This window comes from Gallinula chloropus (assembly GCF_964237585.1).
Source record: "Gallinula chloropus genome assembly, chromosome: 1".
In the NCBI taxonomy this organism is placed as follows: domain Eukaryota; kingdom Metazoa; phylum Chordata; class Aves; order Gruiformes; family Rallidae; genus Gallinula; species Gallinula chloropus.
Genome location: NC_140085.1, coordinates 57,399,026 through 57,420,908, shown reverse-complemented (window position 1 = coordinate 57,420,908; position 21,883 = coordinate 57,399,026). Strand labels below are relative to the sequence as shown.

Sequence of the window (21,883 nt, the reverse complement as noted above, 5' to 3'; positions counted from 1 at the left end):
ATGCTGACTGGTTTTTCTTTGGGTTTTTTTTCTGCCATGCTCTATCCTTTTCAACTTGGAAATTTGGTGAGAAGCATTCTTCCCGAAGAGAATGTTCTCTCTGCAATCTCTACACCAGTCTGTCCAGGCTTAATCAAACCTGAACAGAAAAAAGAGGAAACCCTCATCTGTTCCTCCCCTTTATGAAGAGATTTGAGAGAGTTTAGGAGAGAGGGGACTGAAATGGACAAGATGAAATCTCTTCCTTAACATCTCAGGACCCTGTGTAAGCAGGAACCCACCTCTAGGTCCATTGATCTTTGGCTCCTGGTTGGTGGTGCCGGAACGGTACACAACATACGCTTGTCTGTGGTGTTGTGAGGGGTTGTAATCAGTCTGCATCCTGGTATCTATCACAACAGGAACAGAAGTGGCTCTTCTATCATGCTTCCTTTGACCACTTTCTTGGTAACAAGTGTTTGCTTTGGGGCCTGCAGTGGGAATTCCTGAAAGTGAAGCAGCAAGCTCAGACAAGGACTTTGGGCTATTCTGCGTTACTTGGGACATATTGGAAGAGATGGGGAGCTGGAAGGCCAGATAAGAAAATGCTCTTTGTGGACAGTCCAATCCAAAATATGGACTGTACATATCTGACACTAAGAGCAGAAATTAATGGGGTTGTTACAAATCATCTGAGAGCTCAGTAAAGAAAAAGGAATTGGACAACTGTTTCCTCAAAATACCTTTGTCTGTTGCTGTCTTGGGGACACTTCTGCCCTCCAGGGGAATCCATTTCTCCTCCTTGATGTCATTCTTTTGATGGCTCTTTACCTGCTCCTTGGGTTTGCTTTCTGAGGGATTACAATGACATACAGTCAATTTTTTTTTCCCTCAAATTTGTAAACCAAAAATACTATGGACACCCAATCTCCCACTTGACACACGATCTTCTTCGGCTCCACGTTACTTTATGTGACAGTATAATAACTGGGAATCAAAAGCCACACACAATTTCTGTCTGTGTCAGAGGGAACAAATCCTTTCCCAAAGTCCAAGTGAAACGTCTAAATGGGAACCCAATGCAAAGGGACTCCAAAGGAGAGAGTGACAAAGCCCGAACTTGAACTCCCTGTCCTTCCAGGCTAACTCAGTTGGCAACCAAAGGGAACCTTAACACACTGCTGCCTAAGGGCACTTATTTCTCATCCCTTGCTCAGCAGGGAGGATTTGCCCCCATCTCAGCTGTATCCATTCAGCTTCCTGCTCTCCTGCAAGCTGCACAGCTAAATGGTGGGGCATGAGAATACCTTCAATTTATAGGAGAATTAATTAAACCCCCAGACACATCAGAGCTACACCTTACAGCACAGGCGCACACATCGCTGCAACGGCAGAACTGGAGTTGCTGACGTGGTGACGTGGAGGCCTGGCAGGAATTTCGGAAGTGGGAAACATCGTCCTAGCAGATGAACAGTACGTGCCTTTCTGCCAGTCTCGCTCAGTAGCTCTCGAGGGTGACGGCTCACGTTCCTGAGGTGGAGGCACACTTTTTGTTGATTGCTGCCCGCAAGGACACTGGATCCTGTAATACTCTCCTAGACACAGGCCAAGAGGGGACAAAAACACCTGAAGGTTACGGGTGGGCAGTACCACTCTGTGAAAGAGTGGCTATATTGCTCTTCAGGAAAGAGGGACTGGATTCATATTCACCAGCCTGATGGCATATGTCCTTTATTGCCCTTTCCTCTTCAATATCGGCAGCGGTCTTCGGCACCCAATCCGAAACATCTGTAGGAAATATTGTTCACAGATTACTAGGTATCTCTAGAGAGACCTTCAGTAGTTCCTCGTGGTCCTATACTGTAATGACTTTCACTTTGGACAGGGATTGGTTTTTCCTGACCACAACCCCTGCTTCTGGACAGAAAACTGATTCCTTACTACCGGGTGTCTGCAGTGGCAGTGCAATTGCAGTTACAAGCCCTGTACAGAAGCTCATGTTGTTGGCTGATCTGAAAGGACTCCAAACCATCTTCAGTACTCATTTTCAGCTGACTAACAAAATCAAATTTCCTGTCAAAATTAATATAGACACATACAGAGTCAGCTGATCTGTAAGAAACCAGAGTGCCTACAGAGTTTAGGAAATCTGCTGAGCACATTTGTAAGGGGAAGTCATACAACGCCCTTTTGCATTCCAACCGGAGACTTCGCCTTCCTTGTTCAAAAGTTTGTTTCCCAGAAAAGGGGCACCTCCGAAACTTGGCACAAGCTCTATCTTGTGAGGCAGAGGTATGGGAATTATACCATGGGCACTATACAGCTGCCCTTTCTGCTTCCTTGTAAAAGAAAAAAATTGTTTACCTTTCTCTTCCTCATTCCCTTCGTCATCGTCTTCATCATCATCATCATTGCTGAGGTTTATAATCAACGGGGGGTGAATTGGTAGTAAAAAATTCTTTTCGTTTATGGGTGACTCTGGGTGATGAGCTGGGGGTGGGGTTCCCTCTGGGACACTCTGTGGCAGTAAGGCATCTGCAGAAAAGATCATCATTATATTTACTCTGTTAGGTGGGAACTAGAACATTGAGTGGAAAACAGAGACCTTGAGAAAGGATTGGAAGGTTGTGAAAATAATTTACACTTAATTAGAAGGGAACCAGAAAAGGGACTCTTTTCCACAGTTGTAGCGATACTTGTGCACCTCTTGCTTGCCTATCAATGTCTATCATGTAAAAGTCATTCTAGGAACACATGTGCAGATCAGGTTTCTTGCACAGAGTGCAAGAGAAAGGAAGATACAACACACTATTTTGATCCTCTAACTCATGCATCTCAGACAAGTCATGCTGACTCGCTACCGCTCCGGCTTCACCTGATTTCTGACATCTGTCTGGGTTCCCTGCCCTGGACTCTTGCCCTGTTCCACACTCCAGCTGTCCACCAGGAGTCCTGGTAGACAATAGGTCCTTCTCTTAGAAAGGATTGAGGAAGAAAAGCCAACTTACAATGGTGGATTCCTCCATAAATAATTGTACTTCCTTACACATTATTCCTGGAATTCAATAGCTGGCATACAACCTTCAAGCCTGAAAAAGACATTCAGAGCGATGAACTTGAAGGCATCAGCTCATGTCTTTCTCTACCAACAGATGCTGCTACTGGTGGCCCTTTTTCTTCCCTCTGAGTCACCAATACTTGAGAGATTCCTTACGAGACTGTCGAAAAAATTCTTCTGGTGACCCTGTTCAAACAGCGAGACCATTCCTTTCTTGGCCTTCACCCTGTTGGAAGGGCTGATCACAGCTGATTGTTTTGCTGGGGTGTGTCTCTTGACCTTAACATGTGCTCCGTAAGGGCTGGAAGGACATTTCGGTTTATTTGCTTACTCTGCTGGGCAGATTCTGGAGGATGTACTTTTACTCACTGTTACTTGGCGGCAAAAATAGTCCATTGATGGTGCGCGGCTTGCTGTGATGGAAGCCGCACCTGATCCGCAGACAGCCCAAGGGGTGCGTTTCCCAGAAACAGGGGATCTTGCTTGTCTTTTGCTGCGGGAGGAAACGGGTTTCGGAGGTGGTAAATGCAGCATCTTCTGTGAACATATGACTACGATCAGCCTCAAGCACCAGATCAGCTCATAGATCCAGAGAGAGAAGCACTCGTGGCCATCACCCTGACAACCTAAACTGTGGTTTGTCTCTGGAGCCAAAGCCCACCTCCCAGGCGTTACTGCCTAAATCCCTGATGCAGGAACGGATGCAATAACAGAGCGTCCTACACCCACCACTGGTCTGCACCAGGTGCAGTATCACTATTCCCTCAAAGGACCAACTCACCTTGATGGACTTTGCGGCAAATAACAGTTTTCACATAAATCTGGGCAGTGGCTCTAAGCCAAAGTTACAAACACAACCTGTTTGTTCAGAGACAGTGTCATGTGGGTTCAGTAAGGGAGCGACGAGGGGTCTTTTGTGGGCAACTAATAACCAATGTGTTCCTCACCTAGATCTGAGCCCAGCCCCCAGGAGCAAATGTCCACAGTTTAGACAATGCTGAGCTCTTCTCAGCGCTTCCAAAACTAAGCTCCTTGATGTACAGGTGCGGCCAGGACCCCAGCAGGCTGGCATAGCCACGATGTCTAACGTTATGTGACCAACCTCCCTTTAAAAGGCATATATCGAGGAGAGAAACCACTTGCAAATCTACAGCATCTACCTGTGCGTAGGGGGGAGAAAAATTGAGGTTGCTCTCATTGCCAACTGCAGCCATTTCCAGCTCTCCGTCTTCTCCTCCACCCTCTGACCACCTTCTCTGGGCATGTTAACCGACAAAGGCGGTTGCTAGCCAGTACAGATCGTTATGTTTCCAAGGTTCCCAACGGCTCCTCCAGCTGCTGACATCAGCATGATGGCGCTGGGTGGCCTGTCCAGCTCGACCACCTTCCTTTCTCCATTGCTTCAGAAAAAGGATGGGAAATCGGACCATTTCAAAGAGTCTCCTGTTCCGCTGCATCTTCAATGTAAAACAGAACGAGCCCACTTGGTGGGGCTTCAGTATAGCCCAGCTTCTTGCCACAGGAGCTGTGGCCTTAGAGACAAATCCTTGACACCACTGAGACAAACCCTGTGCTTTGACTGTGTCTGAACACAACTCTTCATGCCCCATGTTTCTCTTACGGCACCTCTTGCTTTGGATGGAGCAGCTTGCTGCTTCCTGTCAGTACACTGCTAGCTGTGACTGGCTTACATTGGTGGCCTTCGTTGCTTTGTCTTGACTCCACGACATCAGGTGCCATGGCTAAAGCAGAAAGAGCAGCACACGCTCACGTTCCTCGTTAGCACCCCTGTTCTTGTTGAGCTTGGAGGCTGCCACTGAACAGAAAATACAGAGGGAGGGCAAGGAAGTTTCAGTCCTGGGAAATGGTAAGGCATGCTGTTGTCCCAGGACATGGGTCACCTTTCCAACACTGGGAGACATCAGTAACTCGGAGATGAGCACTTCAGGTGCCAGTGACTTCCCAAGCACAAGTGATAGGAGGATCACTCAGCGCTGTATACACCCAAGCTGGGGGAGCAGTGCAGAGACACTGAAATGAGCTCTCAGTGGGCAGGAGCAGCCTGAGAAAGCGCTAACACTGCCAACAGCTCTCCTAACAGGGGCTCTTTGTAGCTGTCAGCCGTGCCTCAGGGAGGCACGGAGGAAGGTGCAGTCATCAGGAATTCATTCCATCCTAACTTTGCACAGGAAGGGTTTGGTAGCGGTGGGGCTACAGAGGTGGCTTCTGTGAGAAGCTACCTGCACATCCAACAGAGTGAATGCCAACCAGCTCCAGGACGTATCCATCACTGGCCAAGGCCATGCCCATCAAAGCCAATGGTAGCATCTCAAGGATAATGTGGTTAAGGAGGGGAGAAAACTGCCTGGCACCAGCAGCCGGACATAGAAGTGAGAGTGTGCGACGGGAGTGACTCTATAGGCACCGAGAAGGAGGCGGAGGTGGTTTACCAGGCTCCAAAGGAGAGGTTCCCTTGCAGCCCATTGAGAAGACCATTTCGAGGCAGGCCATACCCCTACAGCCCACAGAGGTCCACATAGGCAGATATCACACTTCACCTGGAGTACCACACACCAGTTCAAATGAAAGCCCAATGGTAGCCATGATCCCATGGAGGCTGCAGGCTCAGAATTATAAGGAGGGCAGGGACAGGGAGAATTACACTGGATCTCTGCTACAGAACACCCCAGCCAGGAAGACTGAGTATGATTGCTTCTAAAGATAAGAGTGAGCACCTGCAGGTCGAGAAGCCCTCGTCCTCATGGTGGACTTCAGCCACCCCAATACCTGCAGGAGCTTCCAGACAGCAGTGATTTTAACAAAATTGTCTGTTATGTTCTCTCTCAGAAACAAGCCACATGGCGCTGGTAAAGAACCACCAAAAAAAAAAAGATGTGAAGGAGAAGTGGATTTCCAAGGAGGGAAGAGATTTTCCCAGCACAGGAACAGGCGAAGGGACTTTGAGACAACAGTTGGCCAGTCACCTTTTATTTACTAAGCCATTATATGATTAGATATCAGCCTGTTAATTTCTGTTCTTAGTGTCAAATATAGATAGTCCTTATTCTGGATTGGACTATCCACAAAGGGCATTTTGGTAATCTGGCCTTTCAGAATCCCATGTACAGCAGCACTTCCCAATTTTGAGGAAAAGCTTAAAGTCTTTGAATTTGCTTCTTCGCTTTCAGGAATTCCCTCTTCAGACCACAAAGCAAAACCACGTAGCCAGCAAAGGCGGCAAAGGAAGCATGACAGAAATGCTGCTTCTGTTCCTTTCCTGAAAGAAACCAGAAGAGATTTAGTTGCACTCTTGCCAAACCCAATGCTATACATGTGGAATCAACATTACTACCGCTGGCCCCCAAGAACAAAAGGTGAATGGACCTAGAGGTGGGTTCCTGCTTACACAGGGTTCTTTGACATTAAATGATTTCATCGTGCATGACGCAGTCCTCTTGCTGAAGCTGGGTTCAATCTCCATCTGGAGGTGCTTCTACGTCTAATTTAGACTTACTTCAAACCTTCCTCACCACCAAGAACTGCACGTGTAGCCTCCCATTCTGAACAGTGATAGCAGCCAGGTATCACTTACCCCAGGTGCATCAGTGCTAAAAGGAAGCCTGGGGAAAATGTGGGCCCTCTCTAGTAGGGGATAGGAGACCTGGTTACTGTGGGTATGGAGAAGGCTGAGGTATTCAAGAACTTCTGTTGCATCACCCTTCACCCAGCAGTGCTCCAGCCACACTGTCCAGGCCTCTGAAAGCGATGTTTCAGAGGTGAGAAGTAGAGGATCCTGAAAGTTCCTCACAGCTAAACCCATGCTGGGATTCCATGTCTGTCCCCCGTGGCAGGGACCCCATGCAGCAGCCGGGCAAGAGCGCTGCCGGCCAGAGGCGAGCGCGGGAACGGCACAGCGTACCCGGCGCACCGTTGCGTCGCGAGGCTCGGACCGCCGGGCGGGCGGGAGGCGACGGACTCGGTTTCCCGTAGCGCTGGGCGGGCGCGGGGTGGACCCGGCGCAGCTGCGATCGGCGCTGGGGGTGGGGGGCGGGAGGAGGTGCTTTGCCGGCCGTGGCCATGAGCCGGCGTTGCGCGGTGCAGCGGAAGGTACCGTGTCTGTTCGAGACCGAGGTGAAGGCGGAGCCGTCAGCGAAACGGGATCGCCAGGTGACCGTGGCGGTTCGGAGGTGGGCGGGAGGGTGGCGGCGCCGCAGAGCCCGCGGCGGGGCCGGGCCAGGCAGCAGTAGCGGCCTTGTCAGGTCGCTCCGGTTGCGGGGAGAGTGACAGCCGGGCGGGTGGCGGGAGGTTTCGCCGTACGTCTCGGGCGAGACGCACGGGTGAGGTTTCCGTGGGGCTGCGCCCCGGGGCCTGGAAAGGAAGGTGGTTTGGATGCTCTCGTTTCGGCTCTGACCCCTCTTTTCCTCCCAGGTGCACCCAGGTGTTCACCCTGAGGTTGCGTTTGCTTTTCTGAAGCGTAGGGAACACTCGGGCAAGGCACGAGGCTGCTGCAAGGTGACTGGGCCGGGAGCGTGTGGAAAAACCCTCCCGGCCGTCCCCGTGTGTGAGCGTCGTGTAGAAACAATGGTGTCTTTTGAGAGGGTTGGAAATCAGCAATACAGCATACAAGACCGGATTTCCAGAGGCATAAGGAGCAAAAATCCATAGGAGAAGGAAGCAGTAGCACGGTCTTGATGAGGGTTTAAAAATACCTGTCTTCTTTTCAGCCATTTAAAGTTTTGGCAACTGCAACTCTAAGTGGAAAAGCGTTAGAGGCAGATATACGCAATGCAGTTCCTACTGAAAAGGTGGATGGCACCTGCTGTTACGTAACTACCTATAAAGGTAATAAGGAAGATCCATTTGCATCTCTTCCATGCTGACCAGAAGCCTTGTTTTATTTCATTTTCACTTCTATTGTGTGATTTTGGCATTGCAGCTGTTGAGACCAGCTCAACTCTTCCTAAACATCTTGACAGCAAAGTAATAGTTACTGCAAAGACAGTAGGTGTTTATGAAGCTGTTAGGGATTTTACTCTCTAGAATACATGCAGAGTGGTTCAAATGAACATCCCAATCAAGGAACTGCTGCAGTTTTAAAAGCATTAAGTCTTCCTTGCACATGGGAACTTTTATAATAAAGGGTATGTAATTTCCCTGGGCTGGGTTGAAACAAGTATGGAGGTTGGGAGGAAATGAGAAAAGTATTTGCACCACAGGGGTTCTTGCCTTTTGTAAGGAAACTTTGTGCTAAACTTGGCAGGATTCTGCAAATCGATTTTTCGAGTCTCGTGCAGTAACGAATTTATGGGTGGAGGCAGTGGTTTGGGATAGAAACTCTCTAGTGGCAAATGAGAGCGCCTGTCTTCAGCTTTTGTGTAGTTGATTTCAGTGCTCTGCAGAGTCTGGTTACCTCAGTTAAGTGCTGGCTTTACCCCTTTGGAAATTCTAGGGCAACCTTATCTGTGGGCCAGGCTGGATCGAAAACCCAACAAACAAGCTGAGAAGAGGTTTAAAGGATCCTTGTATTCCTTGGCCGGCTGCAAAGGTCAGTGAGAGTTTTGTCTCTTTGGCGGTTAGTTACCTGTTTTGAAAAACACTTCTAGCCCCCTACAAGGAATGTCAGTGATCCTGCTGCAGGTTCTTCAATGTCAACTCTTAACTTTACTTAGAGGGAGCTTTAAACTAGAATTGATGGGGGAAAGGGATAGCACCAGGACTGCAGTAGGTGGCTGTTTGCATGGAGAAGGCACAGAAGGAAAAGCTCAGTTAGAGTTGAAACTGACCAACGTTGTTTCAGATAACAAGAAAGAAGGATAACAAGTATGTTAATAGAAGAGGAGGCCTAAAGGAAAAATTGGATGGATACTTGTTGAAGGTGGTCATCTGACTAACAGGAAGGAAGGGGAAGCAGAGGCAGGCATTCAAAGCGATTTTTGCCTCAGTCTTCAATAATACTGATGGACCTTGGGCTGCCCAGTCCCCTGAGTCAGGGGAGCACCAGTGTGGGAACAGTGAATTTCTTTTTGTGGATGCTGACACTGTAAGGGGCCTGCTGTTATCGCCTGTGTGTTCACGAGCCTGTGGGGATTTCTCCCAGAGGAGTGAAGAAGCTATTGGATGTTATGGCAGGACCCCTCTCAATCATTTCCCAAAGGTGTTGGGACTGTGGGGCTGTGCAGTCACCAGCAGAGCTCCTCAGGGTTCAGTTTCAGGGGCGGTTCTGCTCAACATACTGAACTGGATGAGAGGTGATGCTTGCATTGGAAGATGATTGAAACATAGAATTAGTTAGTGGTTTGCTAAAAGCTGTCTCATTTGTGTGTTTAGAATGTGTGTGGAATGTTGAAGAGGATTTCAGGCCCGTTCCAGATACGTGGATTCCAGCAAAAGACATCGAGTTCTCTAATGGCAATCCTCTGCCTGATGAAAACGGACACGTGCCAGGTAAAACGGTAGGGGAGGGATCGGGTTTTTAAGCAAACTACAACTAGTTCCACAGTTCAAAGCAGTAGAGATCATCAGGGGGCAAATGGAATGTCATTCACTGGCTATGCAGACAGATTTTGTTCTTCTGACACTCTGAAAATAATTGCCCTTTTCTGTGCAGACTTAGGGGGCTTCAGCCGGAGGCGTGGATGTCACACCTGGTGTTGCTCTGCCCTTTTTCTGAGATACAGCACAGCTTTTCTTCTTACGGGTTCTGTTTGTAGCTCTCCGTGGGGTGTTTTGGTCCTGCACACACGGATGGAGCACACATTGGGGAACTTCACGTCTTACTAAAGGCAGTATCTGGTCTTGTCTTGTAGGTTGGGTGCCCGTGGAGAAGACCAGTAAGCAGTATTGCTGGCACTCGTCTGTTGTAAATTATGAAGCTGAAGTAGCCCTGGTATTGAAACGCCATGCTGACCCAGGGGTTCTGGAAATCGGTCCGGTGCCGTTATCGGAAGTGTTGGAACAAACGTTGGAGCTCATTGGGACGAATATTAATGCAAATCCATATGGTGAGTTCGTACAGTCCGACCTGAAAGAGTTCTTCTGTGATATTTTTGAGGGAAAGCGGTGTGTTTTCTTTGTGTAAGTAAAGCAATAGTTCCAGGGCAGCAAAATACTCTTTTTTTAAGAATAAAATGTAATTTACATTCTACATGTTTACAATTTAATATTGATTGTGGCTTTATAACAAAAATGCAGTGGGGCACCAGCACAGGTGAGTTCTAACCCCTGAGTTTTGCAGTTAGGATAACTTGTAAGGGTGGGTAGGAAAAGTAGTAGTGCTTGGTCTTCAGCATTTCCTTGGAACACAAAGGAACTGCGACCAAAGGGTCTTATTGCTGTGATCTTAGATGAAGGTTTATGGTGAGGACCCAGTGAAGAGGCGAGGCAGTTGTTACCAGCTGGGCTTAAGTGTTAATAGACACTGGTAAGAAAATACACCAGATTTTCAGCAGCAAAGATGTTTGGGCTATTGGTGATGGGCTGAAGCAAGAAGAATTTAGCTAGTAGCTTTATGGTTACAGAGGTGACCACAAAGGCAAAGCAGACAACTGTCTGAATCTCCATTTATACATGTCACCTGTACTTTACTTCTCTTTTAACATAGGATTAGGAAGCAAGAAGGAGCCTGTGCATCTTCTCATACCACATGGAGCATTTGAAATAAAGAATCCACCTGCTTTGGAACAGAATGACATACGGTCTTGGTTTGAAGGCTGCAGCGAGGGAAGAGTTGAAGGAATCGTGTGGCACTGTCCTGATGGTCGTTTAATTAAGGTAAATCCTATGTTATGACAATAACTTAAAGGAATGAGAATATAAAATGACACTTTCTCATATCTCCTTCACCATAGTAAAGCTTAATGCTTCTACCTACAATTGAATTCCTTGTAAGGATGGCTTACGGATCAAGTGTTGTTAATATGACTTTTGATCAAGTAGCAAGTGTGTATTGTACTTTCCGAAGCTGTGGAGGACACCTTGGTTCTAGGTTGCCTGTTGTGCTTCGTTGTTACTCATGTTATTCAGAAAACCAATTAATGATTCTAAGTGCCCTAAGGCAGATGATGCTAGAATTAAAGCATGGGCCCACACACCCCCAGGCTGGTAACTGTTGGGCTACGATATCAAAATCTCTAACCTGGTCTTTCTGTCTGTCTGTCTGTCTTTTAGCTCCATCGCCATCATCTTGGTTTACGCTGGCCGCTTGCAGAGACGTACCTGAATTCTCAGCCTGTTGTTGTTTCATGTAATCGAAATGATTATGACTGTGCCTTGGAACCAAAGAGCTTGTTTCACCGGTTTTCAAACTTGGGTGGTCAGAGATTTGACAGACTGAGGGATATCAAGTTTGATGCTTGAAATGATGTTTTCTCTTTCCTTGTCATATGTGCTGCATTCCCCTTACTCGTGTCTCCCACAGAACTCCACCAGTTCTTTCCTGGCTGAGGCAGTGGCCGAGGTACTGGGTGATGGGGAGTTTTTCCTCAGTGACTGACTTTGTCACGAGTGGTGGGACAGCCGGAGCCATTCTAACTTGGCAAGGCCCAAGTCAGTCCAAGTTAAAACCAGACAAGTCGGTTTTACAGCAGCAACACAACACGTATTTTCTGTATCGGGACTGAGAACACTGAACACGAGCCTGATCAACAGAAGTGTCGCTTGGACCATCTACTTGGTCTCCAGGCCCTTCAGAAAGCTGCTGTCATCTCTCTTCTGAGACAGTATTTTTTTTACTTCATCACACTAGTTATATTTCAGATCTTCAGTTTCTACACAGAAGGAAGGGATGAAGTTTTCCAGTTACCTTCTTGGCTCTTTTTTTCTTCCTATTAAAGAGAATGATGGAATACCAGCGTTATCCAGAACTTAGGAAATGCCAGTCAACAGCAGCTCTGTTTTGCCTTAAGGGCCTAAACGAGGAGAGAATAAGCATGACTCTGGGAACACACACAAAAAAAATCTACCTATGAACTGGACTTTAGTGAGGGAGGGAGGGGTAGAAGGGGAAAAGGACACGTGTGTGTGTGGAGAAAAAGGAGAACGGCTGGGAGCATAAAGGAGGAAAAGAGGGTCCTTTTGAATGAAGCACACTTCTGCTGGATTAAAGCAACAGAACTATACCTTAAAGCATGAGTAAATCTCTCTTTCCTGAGGCATACATTCTCCTTGCAGAGTGACAAATACATGTGGGGGGAAAAGCTTGTAATTTTCTCTATTTTTATTTTCCTTTCACTACGTTAATTTATGAGGTAGGAAGGATGGTAAAGGTTTGTTTTCTCGTCATCTTTGTAGCAACTGTTTCCCTCAGCAATAATAATTTACATATGCTGCCTGTTGTTTCCAGTTCTGGGCCCATGAAGTACCTACTTTTCTTTCTGTGGGGGTAAAAGTACAGCAGAAAATGGGGAATGTATCGCTCCCTGTGGCCCTACATGAACCTGTATGGCAACCAGGGCTCGCTCCTTCTTTCCTGCCTTCCTGCCTGCCTTCCTTTCCTCCTTCCTCCCTCCCTCCCTTCCCTAAAATAACTGGAGTTTCCTCCGGTCTGTGTTGGTACACAGCAGCGTTAAAGAAAAAACTCTGCCAGGTCATGGTGCCTGAAAAGGGAGGAAGATTCAGGATTTGCTGCCTCCTCAAGGCATTTGCAAGAAACAGTTTGACAAACTGCTGCTGCCTAAGACACAGGCTGATCACAAGAGCCCGTGCAAGGTGCAAGAAGAATGGGAAATACACAATCTTTTCCAGGTCCCTGGAGGTAGAACCCATTCTTCCTGTACATGGGAAGATCTACAAAGCAACTTACAAGCTTTTATTAAATCAGCATCCTTTAAAAGGTCACAGAAATAGTTTGAGCAGATCCTGACAAGAGAGACCCTGGGCGCTGCTGAAGCCTTTTCTTACTGGGACCTTCTGAAGCATCGCTATCTGAAAGTAGCGGGCAGTAGGCAGATTAAAATTCAAGTTCACCTGGTCATTGATTCCCAAAGATTGTTGAGCTGTTTTTTTAAAAACCTTAGGTAACATTGCCCAGTTAAGCTGGGTTTTCCTAGCAGTGGTAGGACTTTCCCATTCAAATGCAAGTAACTTTTGGTTTTCTTTGGCTAACAGCAGGCAGAAGAAAGCATCTTTATCATCTAGGACTGCAAACCAAACCGCTCTATCCCTAAGCCTTGTCAGCAGTGTACAGGGGTTGGCTACCAGCAGGTGGAGATCTTTAACAGTGTTACTGGCTCTGAGGTCTGGTACTGCTCAGCATGTTCCATGGGGCTTGTACTTGATTGGTGGAATAGGAGTAATCACATTCCACTAACAATCCCTATTACATCAAGTTTCCATTTACCTGTGCCAGCACGTGAGTCCGGGCAGCTTGTGCTATTAGCTGCTTTTCAGTCTCTGTCATTCCACTTCACATTACACCGATATCCTTCCAGCCTGGATCCAAATTCTCAACAAGCAATTCCTGTCTTTTTTCACCTTACAGGGCTCGTCCCTATATCCTTTAGCTATTTCCTTGTCCAAATCACTGATCGTAAAGGGGGTCTTGACTGGAAGTGTTCCCCTGGCCAATCCCACAACTTCTTGTAAAGGGGCTAATAACTGTGGGCCTTGATTAGTTTTACTTCCAGTTCACTCCATCTCTGGTCATACTGGAAGTCGGTTGGATGTTTCTTCATTGGATTCACTTGCCCTCTCACCAGAAAAAGGGAGGGGATCCTAACTCATCTGGTTCTGGTATTTCATCCCCCCATTTCTTCTAGGAACCCCTTTCCATCTACAGTGCTCCCCTATACTACAAGCCAGTGCTAAGGGACCCTGTGGTATTGTAAGCCCACACTCCCTCTGCTGTTTCGGATAATCTTGGAGGGTGACAAACACACCAGTGTCACTTCCATCAGGTTCTCCTCTGGCATCTTCCCAGTGCAAAATCACCCAAACCAGGGGGCTTTTCTTAGGGATTTCACTACTTTGTTTCCCTCCCAGAATTACTCAGATTTACCTCTTGAACTACAGCATCCCCAAACAACTGGTCTCCAAAAACCAAATACCGAGATACCCGAGTATACCAAATACAACCGGGTGTACACCACAACCAAGAGCTCAAGTGGGTTTCGAAGAATACCTTCATAATCAGAGGATGGTGCTTGTCTGCTCCCACAGTGAGCCGAGCAGGGCAAGGAGTCCCCCTGCAAAATCCCAGGGCATGCCTAGGGAGTCCTGTTCCTTACCGGATCCTGCGGCTGAGTGGGAAGGGTCCCAGCTGGGTCACCAAACCCCAGCCTCGAGAAGCCGGAATCCAAACTCAACGGCCTCGGTGGCTCTGGAGCAGGTATTCTTTATTGCAGCACTGGGCACACTGGGGATCGCTGCTCCCAGTGTGTGCGCCTCTAAAGCAGTTTCTCCTGTTTCTACAGATCCACTGCACATATTCATTCTGTTTCTAAGAAGAGGCAGGGTTATGCAAATCATTCCCAGGAAGTCATTTACATGAACTCCTCCCAGATAGAGCATGCTCAGTGACACTCGGAAGATCTTCTGGTGGTCTTCAGGGATGAAGGCTAGATGTCTTCCTCTCAGTGAGCTTTGTGGTTTTCTCCACAGTCTCAAAAGCACCTTCCTGCTCTCAAAAACACATTCCTGCACAAACTAGTCAGGAACACCTTTTAGCTGAGAACAAGATCTACTCTGTCGGTTAAGTGGTCGGTGGTCTCATTAGTTATTATTTCGTTGTCTGCACTTTCTTTATCTTCAAAGCTGTTCCACTCCTAGGGCTCCAACAAAACAGCTCCACTGGCTACAGCCACACTCCCCCAACATCCAAAACATGCAAATACTTTCTGTTCTCCTTATACTAAAGATCAATCTATCCCATGTTATTATGCACCATTGAATCAGTGGGATGTCTCTTCTTACGGCCCTACTTCTTGTTACCTCCATTCCAGCCAAAGAAAGGGCATTTCTGTAGGTAGATTATTTTTCATTCTGTGTATTTGATACAACTGGATGTATACTTTTCTAGGACAGATAAAGCCAACTCAAAGGTTCATGCAGCCTCATCTTTATTATTTGTATGCCATCTTAGTTGACAGACCCTCGGTGAAGTCTCCTAATTGAGATGCCATATGAAAATTGGTATTATTAAGCCAAGTAATGCCTCTCCTACGTTATTAAGGGCCTCCAAAAGAAAAACTAGTATCATTTCTATTATTCTCTCGTTTTCCCCCAAAAGAGTGGACGTTACAGGTAGGAGACAGCTCAACTAGATTTTCAGGAAATAACGTAATGCTGCAGTTAAATACCAGTTAAATAACACAGTAAAAAGTTTTTCTCCCAAAGAAACCACACAAACTTTAAAAGAAGTTATCAAATTTCAGGACTTAATTCTGGTCCCACCTGAAAGATGTCCTTGACTGTTGAGAAACAACTCGGCCCTAAGCCTGAATCTTCCACGTAACAGAGTCACATTAATTATCGTCACAGAAGTGCAACCTGAGGAACGTTTACAGCTGACTGCATACAGCAGCTAAGCCACTCGAACCACCCAGCGTTGGGCAACATCCTTCTAACAATTAATCATCAGAGTTTCCAGAACAGGGTTAAAAATCCAGGAATGTTTCAGATCTGAAAATAAACACGCTGAAAGCCCCACCTCTGCTCCGGCTGTCCCATCAGTTCCATCACTCATGACAAAGTCAGTCACTGAGGAAAAACTCCCCATCACCCAGTACCTCAGCCACTGCCTCAGCCAGGAGAGAACTGGTGGAGTTCTGTGGGAGACACGAGTAAGGGGAATGCAGCACATATGACAAGGAAAGAGAAAACATTGTTTCAAGCATCAAACTTGATATCCCTCAGTCTGTCAAATCTCTGACCATCCAAGTTTGAAAACCGGTGAAACAAGCTCTTTGGTTCCAAGGCACAGTCATAATCATTTCGATTACATGAAACAACAACAGGCTGAGAATTCAGGTACGTCTCTGCAAGCGGCCAGCGTAAACCAAGATGATGGCGATGGAGCTAAAAGACAGACAGACAGAAAGACCAGGTTAGAGATTTTGATATTGTAGCCCAACAGTTACCAGCCTGGGGGGTGTGTGGGCCCATGCTTTAATTCTAGCATCATCTGCCTTAGGGCACTTAGAATCATTAATTGGTTTTCTGAATAACATGAGTAACAACGAAGCACAACAGGCAACCTAGAACCAAGGTGTCCTCCACAGCTTCGGAAAGTACAATACACACTTGCTACTTGATCAAAAGTCACATTAACAACACTTGATCCGTAAGCCATCCTTACAAGGATTTCAATTGTAGGTAGAAGCATTAAGCTTTACCATGGTGAAGGAGAGGTGAGAAAGTGTCATTTTATATTCTCATTCCTTTAAGTTATTGGCATAACGTAGTGATCTAGGGGCTTGACTGATTCTACTACTGCCAGACGTGCTAGGAGAACATTTACTACTGAAGAGCTTGGAAAACCAGACAAAACGAGAATACCTCCCAACACCTCACAGACTGCAAATGATTGCAGTGCTTCCCACACGTCTGTCGGGATTTACCTTGATTAAACGACCATCAGGACAGTGCCACACGATTCCTTCAACTCTTCCCTCGCTGCAGCCTTCAAACCAAGACCGTATGTCATTCTGTTCCAAAGCAGGTGGATTCTTTATTTCAAATGCTCCATGTGGTACGAGAAGATGCACAGGCTCCTTCTTGCTTCCTAATCCTATGTTAAAAGAGAAGTAAAGTACAGGTGACATGTATAAATGGAGATTCAGACAGTTGTTTGCTTTGCCTTTGTGGTCACCTCTGTAACCATAAAGCTACTAGCTAAATTCTTCTTGCTTCAGCCCATCACCAATAGCCCAAACATCTTTGCTGCTGAAAATCTGGTGTATTTTCTTACCAGTGTCTATTAACGCTTAAGCCCAGCTGGTAACAACTGCCTCGCCTCTTCACTGGGTCCTCACCATAAACCTTCATCTAAGATCACAGCAATAAGACCCTTTGGTCGCAGTTCCTTTGTGTTCCAAGGAAATGCTGAAGACCAAGCACTACTACTTTTCCTACCCACCCTTGCAAGTTATCCTAACTGCAAAACTCAGGGGTTAGAACTCACCTGTGCTCGTGTCCCACTGCGTTTTTGTTATAAAGCCACAATCAATATTAAATTGTAAACATGTAGAATGTAAATTACATTTTATTCTTAAAAAAAGAGTATTTTGCAATGTAGAAATTGCAACTTCTTACTAGCTCTAGAGACTCAAAACCAGAAAGTATGTGGCTGAATAAATTCTCCCACTTTAATGGGCCAAACAGCACCAGAAGAGCAAGTAACCAAATAATCATCAAAAATACTTCAATATTTTAACAGTAATATTTAAAATAACTTTTCCAGTCCGTAAGTTTTGAAAGACTAAAGCAAAGCATTGTTATGGCACCTCCTAAGTAACATGCAGGTGGAAGGAGGTTTAATGGACATAAACAGCCTCAGGGCAGCTCGGCTTTCTGAGGTTATTTTTCGGTAAGAGTTCTGTGAGCTACCCCTTTCTCTCCTTTCTAAAAAGGTTACATTGCTGCCCTGGAACTATTGCTTTACTTACACAAAGAAAACACACCGCTTTCCCTCAAAAATATCACAGAAGAACTCTTTCAGGTCGGACTGTACGAACTCACCATACGGATTTGCATTAATATTCGTCCCAATGAGCTCCAACGTTTGTTCCAACATTTCCGATAACGGCACCGGACCGATTTCCAGAACCCCTGGGTCAGCATGGCGTTTCAATACCAGGGCTACTTCAGCTTCATAATTTACAACAGACGAGTGCCAGCAATACTGCTTACTGGTCTTCTCCACGGGCACCCAACCTACAAGACAAGACCAGATACTGCCTTTAGTAAGACGTGAAGTTCCCCAATGTGTGCTCCATCCGTGTGTGCAGGACCAAAACACCCCACGGAGAGCTACAAACAGAACCCGTAAGAAGAAAAGCTGTGCTGTATCTCAGAAAAAGGGCAGAGCAACACCAGGTGTGACATCCACGCCTCCGGCTGAAGCCCCCTAAGTCTGCACAGAAAAGGGCAATTATTTTCAGAGTGTCAGAAGAACAAAATCTGTCTGCATAGCCAGTGAATGACATTCCATTTGCCCCCTGATGATCTCTACTGCTTTGAACTGTGGAACTAGTTGTAGTTTGCTTAAAAACCCGATCCCTCCCCTACCATTTTACCTGGCACGTGTCCGTTTTCATCAGGCAGAGGATTGCCATTAGAGAACTCGATGTCTTTTGCTGGAATCCACGTATCTGGAACGGGCCTGAAATCCTCTTCAACATTCCACACAAATTCTAAACACACAAATGAGACAGCTTTTAGCAAACCACTAACTAATTCTATGTTTCAATCATCTTCCAATGCAAGCATCACCTCTCATCCAGTTCAGTATGTTGAACAGAATCGCCCCTGAAACTGAACCCTGAGGAGCGCTGCTGGTGACTGCACAGCCCCACAGTCCCAACACCTTTGGGAAATGATTGAGAGGGGTCCTGCCATAACATCCAATAGCTCCTTCACTTCTCTGGGAGAAATCTCATCAGACCCCACAGGCTTGTGAACATACAGGCGATAACAGCAGGCCCCTTACAGTGTCAGCATCCACAAAAAGAAATTCACTGTTCCCACACGTGCTCCCCTGACTCAGGGGACTGGGCAGCCCAAGGTCCATCAGTATTATTGAAGACTGAGGCAAAAATCGCTTTGATTGCCTGCCTCTGCTTCCCCTTCCTTCCTGTTAGTCAGATGACCACCTTCAACAAGTATCCATCCAATTTTTCCTTTAGGCCTCCTCTTCTATTAACATACTTGTTATCCTTCTTTCTTGTTATCTGAAACAACATTGGTCAGTTTCAACTCTAACTGAGCTTTTCCTTCTGTGCCTTCTCCATGCAAACAGCCACCTACTGCAGTCCTGGTGCTATCCCTTTCCCCCATCAATTCTAGTTTAAAGCTCCCTCTAAGTAAAGTTAAGAGTTGACATTGAAGAACCTGCAGCAGGATCACTGACATTCCTTGTAGGGGGCTAGAAGTGTTTTTCAAAACAGGTAACTAACCGCCAAAGAGACAAAACTCTCACTGACCTTTGCAGCCGGCCAAGGAATACAAGGATCCTTTAAACCTCTTCTCAGCTTGTTTGTTGGGTTTTCGATCCAGCCTGGCCCACAGATAAGGTTGCCCTAGAATTTCCAAAGGGGTAAAGCCAGCAGTTAACTGAGGTAACCAGACTCTGCAGAGCACTGAAATCAACTACACAAAAGCTGAAGACTGGCGCTCTCATTTGCCACTAGAGAGTTTCTATCCCAAACCACTGCCTCCACCCATAAATTCGTTACTGCACGAGACTCGAAAAATCGATTTGCAGAATCCTGCCAAGTTTAGCACAAAGTTTCCTTACAAAAGGCAAGAACCCCTGTGGTGCAAATACTTTTCTCATTTCCTCCCAACTTGTTTCAACCCAGCCCAGGGAAATTACATACCCTTTATTATAAAAGTTCCCATGTGCAAGGAAGACTTAATGCTTTTAAAACTGCAGCAGTTCCTTGATTGGGATGTTCATTTGAACCACTCTGCATGTATTCTAGAGAGTAAAATCCCTAACAGCTTCATAAACACCTGCTGTCTTTGCAGTAACTATTACTTTGCCTTCAAGATGTTTAGTAAGAGTTGAGCTGGTCTCAATAGCTGCAATCCCAAAATCACACAACAGAAGTGAAAATGAAATAAAACAAGGCTTCTGGTCAGCATGGAAGAGATGCAAATGGATCTTCCTTATTACCTTTATAGGTAGTTACGTAACAGCAGGTGCCATCCACCTTTTCAGTAGGAACTGCATTGCGTATATCTGCCTCAAACGCTTTTCCACTTAGAGTTGCAGTTGCCAAAACTTTAAATGGCTGAAAAGAAGACAGGTATTTTTAAACCCTCATCAAGACCGTACTACTGCTTCCTTCTCCTATGGATTCTTGTTCCTTATGCCTCTGGAAATCCGGTCTTGTACGCTGTATTGCTGATTTCGAACCCTCTCAAAAGACACCACTGTTTCTACACGACGTGACAGTTTGGAAAATGCTCTGGAACAGACTTCGGTAACAGTTTCACAGCAAATAGATTATCAGCTCTGTTGGGATTCAAGTATTTTCCTCTATCATCATTCTCCCTGCCTCCTACTCCCTTGCTAACTTTGCCTTGTAAGGTGGTTATCATCTCTTTCTGCTAGCGGAACACAAAGCAAGCTCTTGACCCTCAAAAGTCTTGAAACAGAATTGGGAATTCATAAACTGAGAGCTTTCGACGGGCTTTTGCTTTGCTCCACAGCTTCTTCCTATTTTAGTCACTGTATCTGTAATCAAAACACTCAGTGTACTTGAAGGTGTAACGAAATAACGTGAAAGAGGAAATTTTCAGGGTAGTGAGGAAACACGCCATTTGGATTTAGCACCACCACCACTCCCTTTCTTCCCCAGCTGTCCCAACCCCCTGTGCTTTGAGAGGGGAAAAAACAATAACCAAAACCACATAGACAAATTACAGGTCTAAGCCCTTGTCGGCTGCTTCTGTAGGAAGGAACAATGTACAGAGGTGCCTTTACACGACCCTGATCCGGAGGGTGTGGGTACTCAGAGTGGAACAAAGAAATGACTGTCGTTTTCGCAGTCGTTTCAGCCCTTCCATTCAGGGTCCAAACACCAAGGGGACAAAGCCACCCAGCCACCCGGAGATCCCCGCACTGCCAGGAAAATGCCACCCCAAAACGTCCCCAAGCTGCCTTCTACACCTCGGTAACAAATCACTGTGACTGTACTGCGCTGGTTTCACCTCAGTAAGTGTCCCGCATCTGGCCACCTCCAATGCATTCTTCCGTCAAAAGCCAAATCATCCTTTGACCCCAAACTCCCAATCTCGTTTCTTCCCAGCAGGGCTCACACACGGGGACGGCCGGGAGGGTTTTTCCACACGCTCCCGGCCCAGTCACCTTTGCAGCAGCCTCGTGCCTTGCCCCAGTGTTCCCTACGCTTCAGAAAAGCAAACGCAACCTCAGGGTGAACACCTGGGTGCACCTGGGAGGGAAAGAGGGGTCAGAGCCGAAACGAGAGCATCCAAACCACCTTCCTTTCCAGCCCCCGGGGCGCAGCCCCACGGAAACCTCAGCCGTGCGTCTCGCCCGAGACGTACGGCGAAACCTCCCGCCACCCGCCCGGCTGTCACTCTCCCCGCAACCGGAGCGACCTGACAAGGCCGCTACTGCTGCCTGGCCCGGCCCCGCCGCGGGCTCTGGCGCCGCCACCCTCCCGCCCACCTCCGAACGGCCACGGTCACCTGGCGATCCCGTTTCGCTGACGGCTCCGCCTTCACCTCGGTCTCGAACAGACACGGTACCTTCCGCTGCACCGCGCAACGCCGGCTCATGGCCACGGCCGGCAAAGAACCTCCTCCCGCCGCCCGGCCAAGCACCTCCTCCCGCCCAGCGCCGATAGTAGCTGCGCCGGCGTAGCCCCGCCTGCACCCAGCGCTACGGGAACGGGAGTCTGTCCTCCCGCCCTTTTGCAGGGAACCCGTCCCCCCGCTTCCCGCCCCGGGCCGGGCCGCGCTCGCCTCTGGCCGGCAGCGCTCAGCCAGGCGGTGGCAGTGCCGCTCTCCGGCAGCCGGCCGGCGGCCGCTAGCCGTGCCCTTCCCGCGCCTGGCAGCCTTTCCTCAGGCTGCCTTTGGCCTGCGCCATGGAGCCCTGCCACCCGGGCCGCGGGGACTCCTCCGTGTGTGCTTCTGCTTCCACCAGGACGGGCAAATGAGCTT

At 47.3% G+C, this 21,883-nt stretch overlaps 2 protein-coding genes across 2 annotated transcripts; one reads left to right on the top strand and one right to left on the bottom strand.

Annotated features, from left to right (window-relative positions):
- Positions 1–7,114: 7,114 nt before the first annotated feature.
- LOC311205275 (RNA ligase 1-like) lies at positions 7,115–11,392 on the top strand (the record flags this gene model as incomplete). Its single annotated transcript, XM_084279620.1, has 7 exons — positions 7,115–7,204; positions 7,762–7,879; positions 8,487–8,582; positions 9,365–9,481; positions 9,844–10,038; positions 10,638–10,807; positions 11,204–11,392. The coding sequence occupies 7 exons, from the start codon at positions 7,115–7,117 to the stop codon at positions 11,390–11,392; spliced, it is 975 nt and encodes a 324-aa protein (XP_084135746.1).
- A 3,706-nt stretch (positions 11,393–15,098) lies between these two features.
- On the bottom strand, positions 15,099–21,499 carry LOC311205260 (RNA ligase 1-like; the record flags this gene model as incomplete). Its single annotated transcript, XM_084279604.1, has 7 exons — positions 15,099–16,048; positions 16,591–16,760; positions 17,711–17,905; positions 18,268–18,384; positions 19,174–19,269; positions 19,869–19,986; positions 21,410–21,499. The coding sequence occupies 7 exons, from the start codon at positions 21,497–21,499 to the stop codon at positions 15,860–15,862; spliced, it is 975 nt and encodes a 324-aa protein (XP_084135730.1). The 3' UTR covers positions 15,099–15,859.
- Between the last annotated feature and the right edge of the window lie 384 nt (positions 21,500–21,883).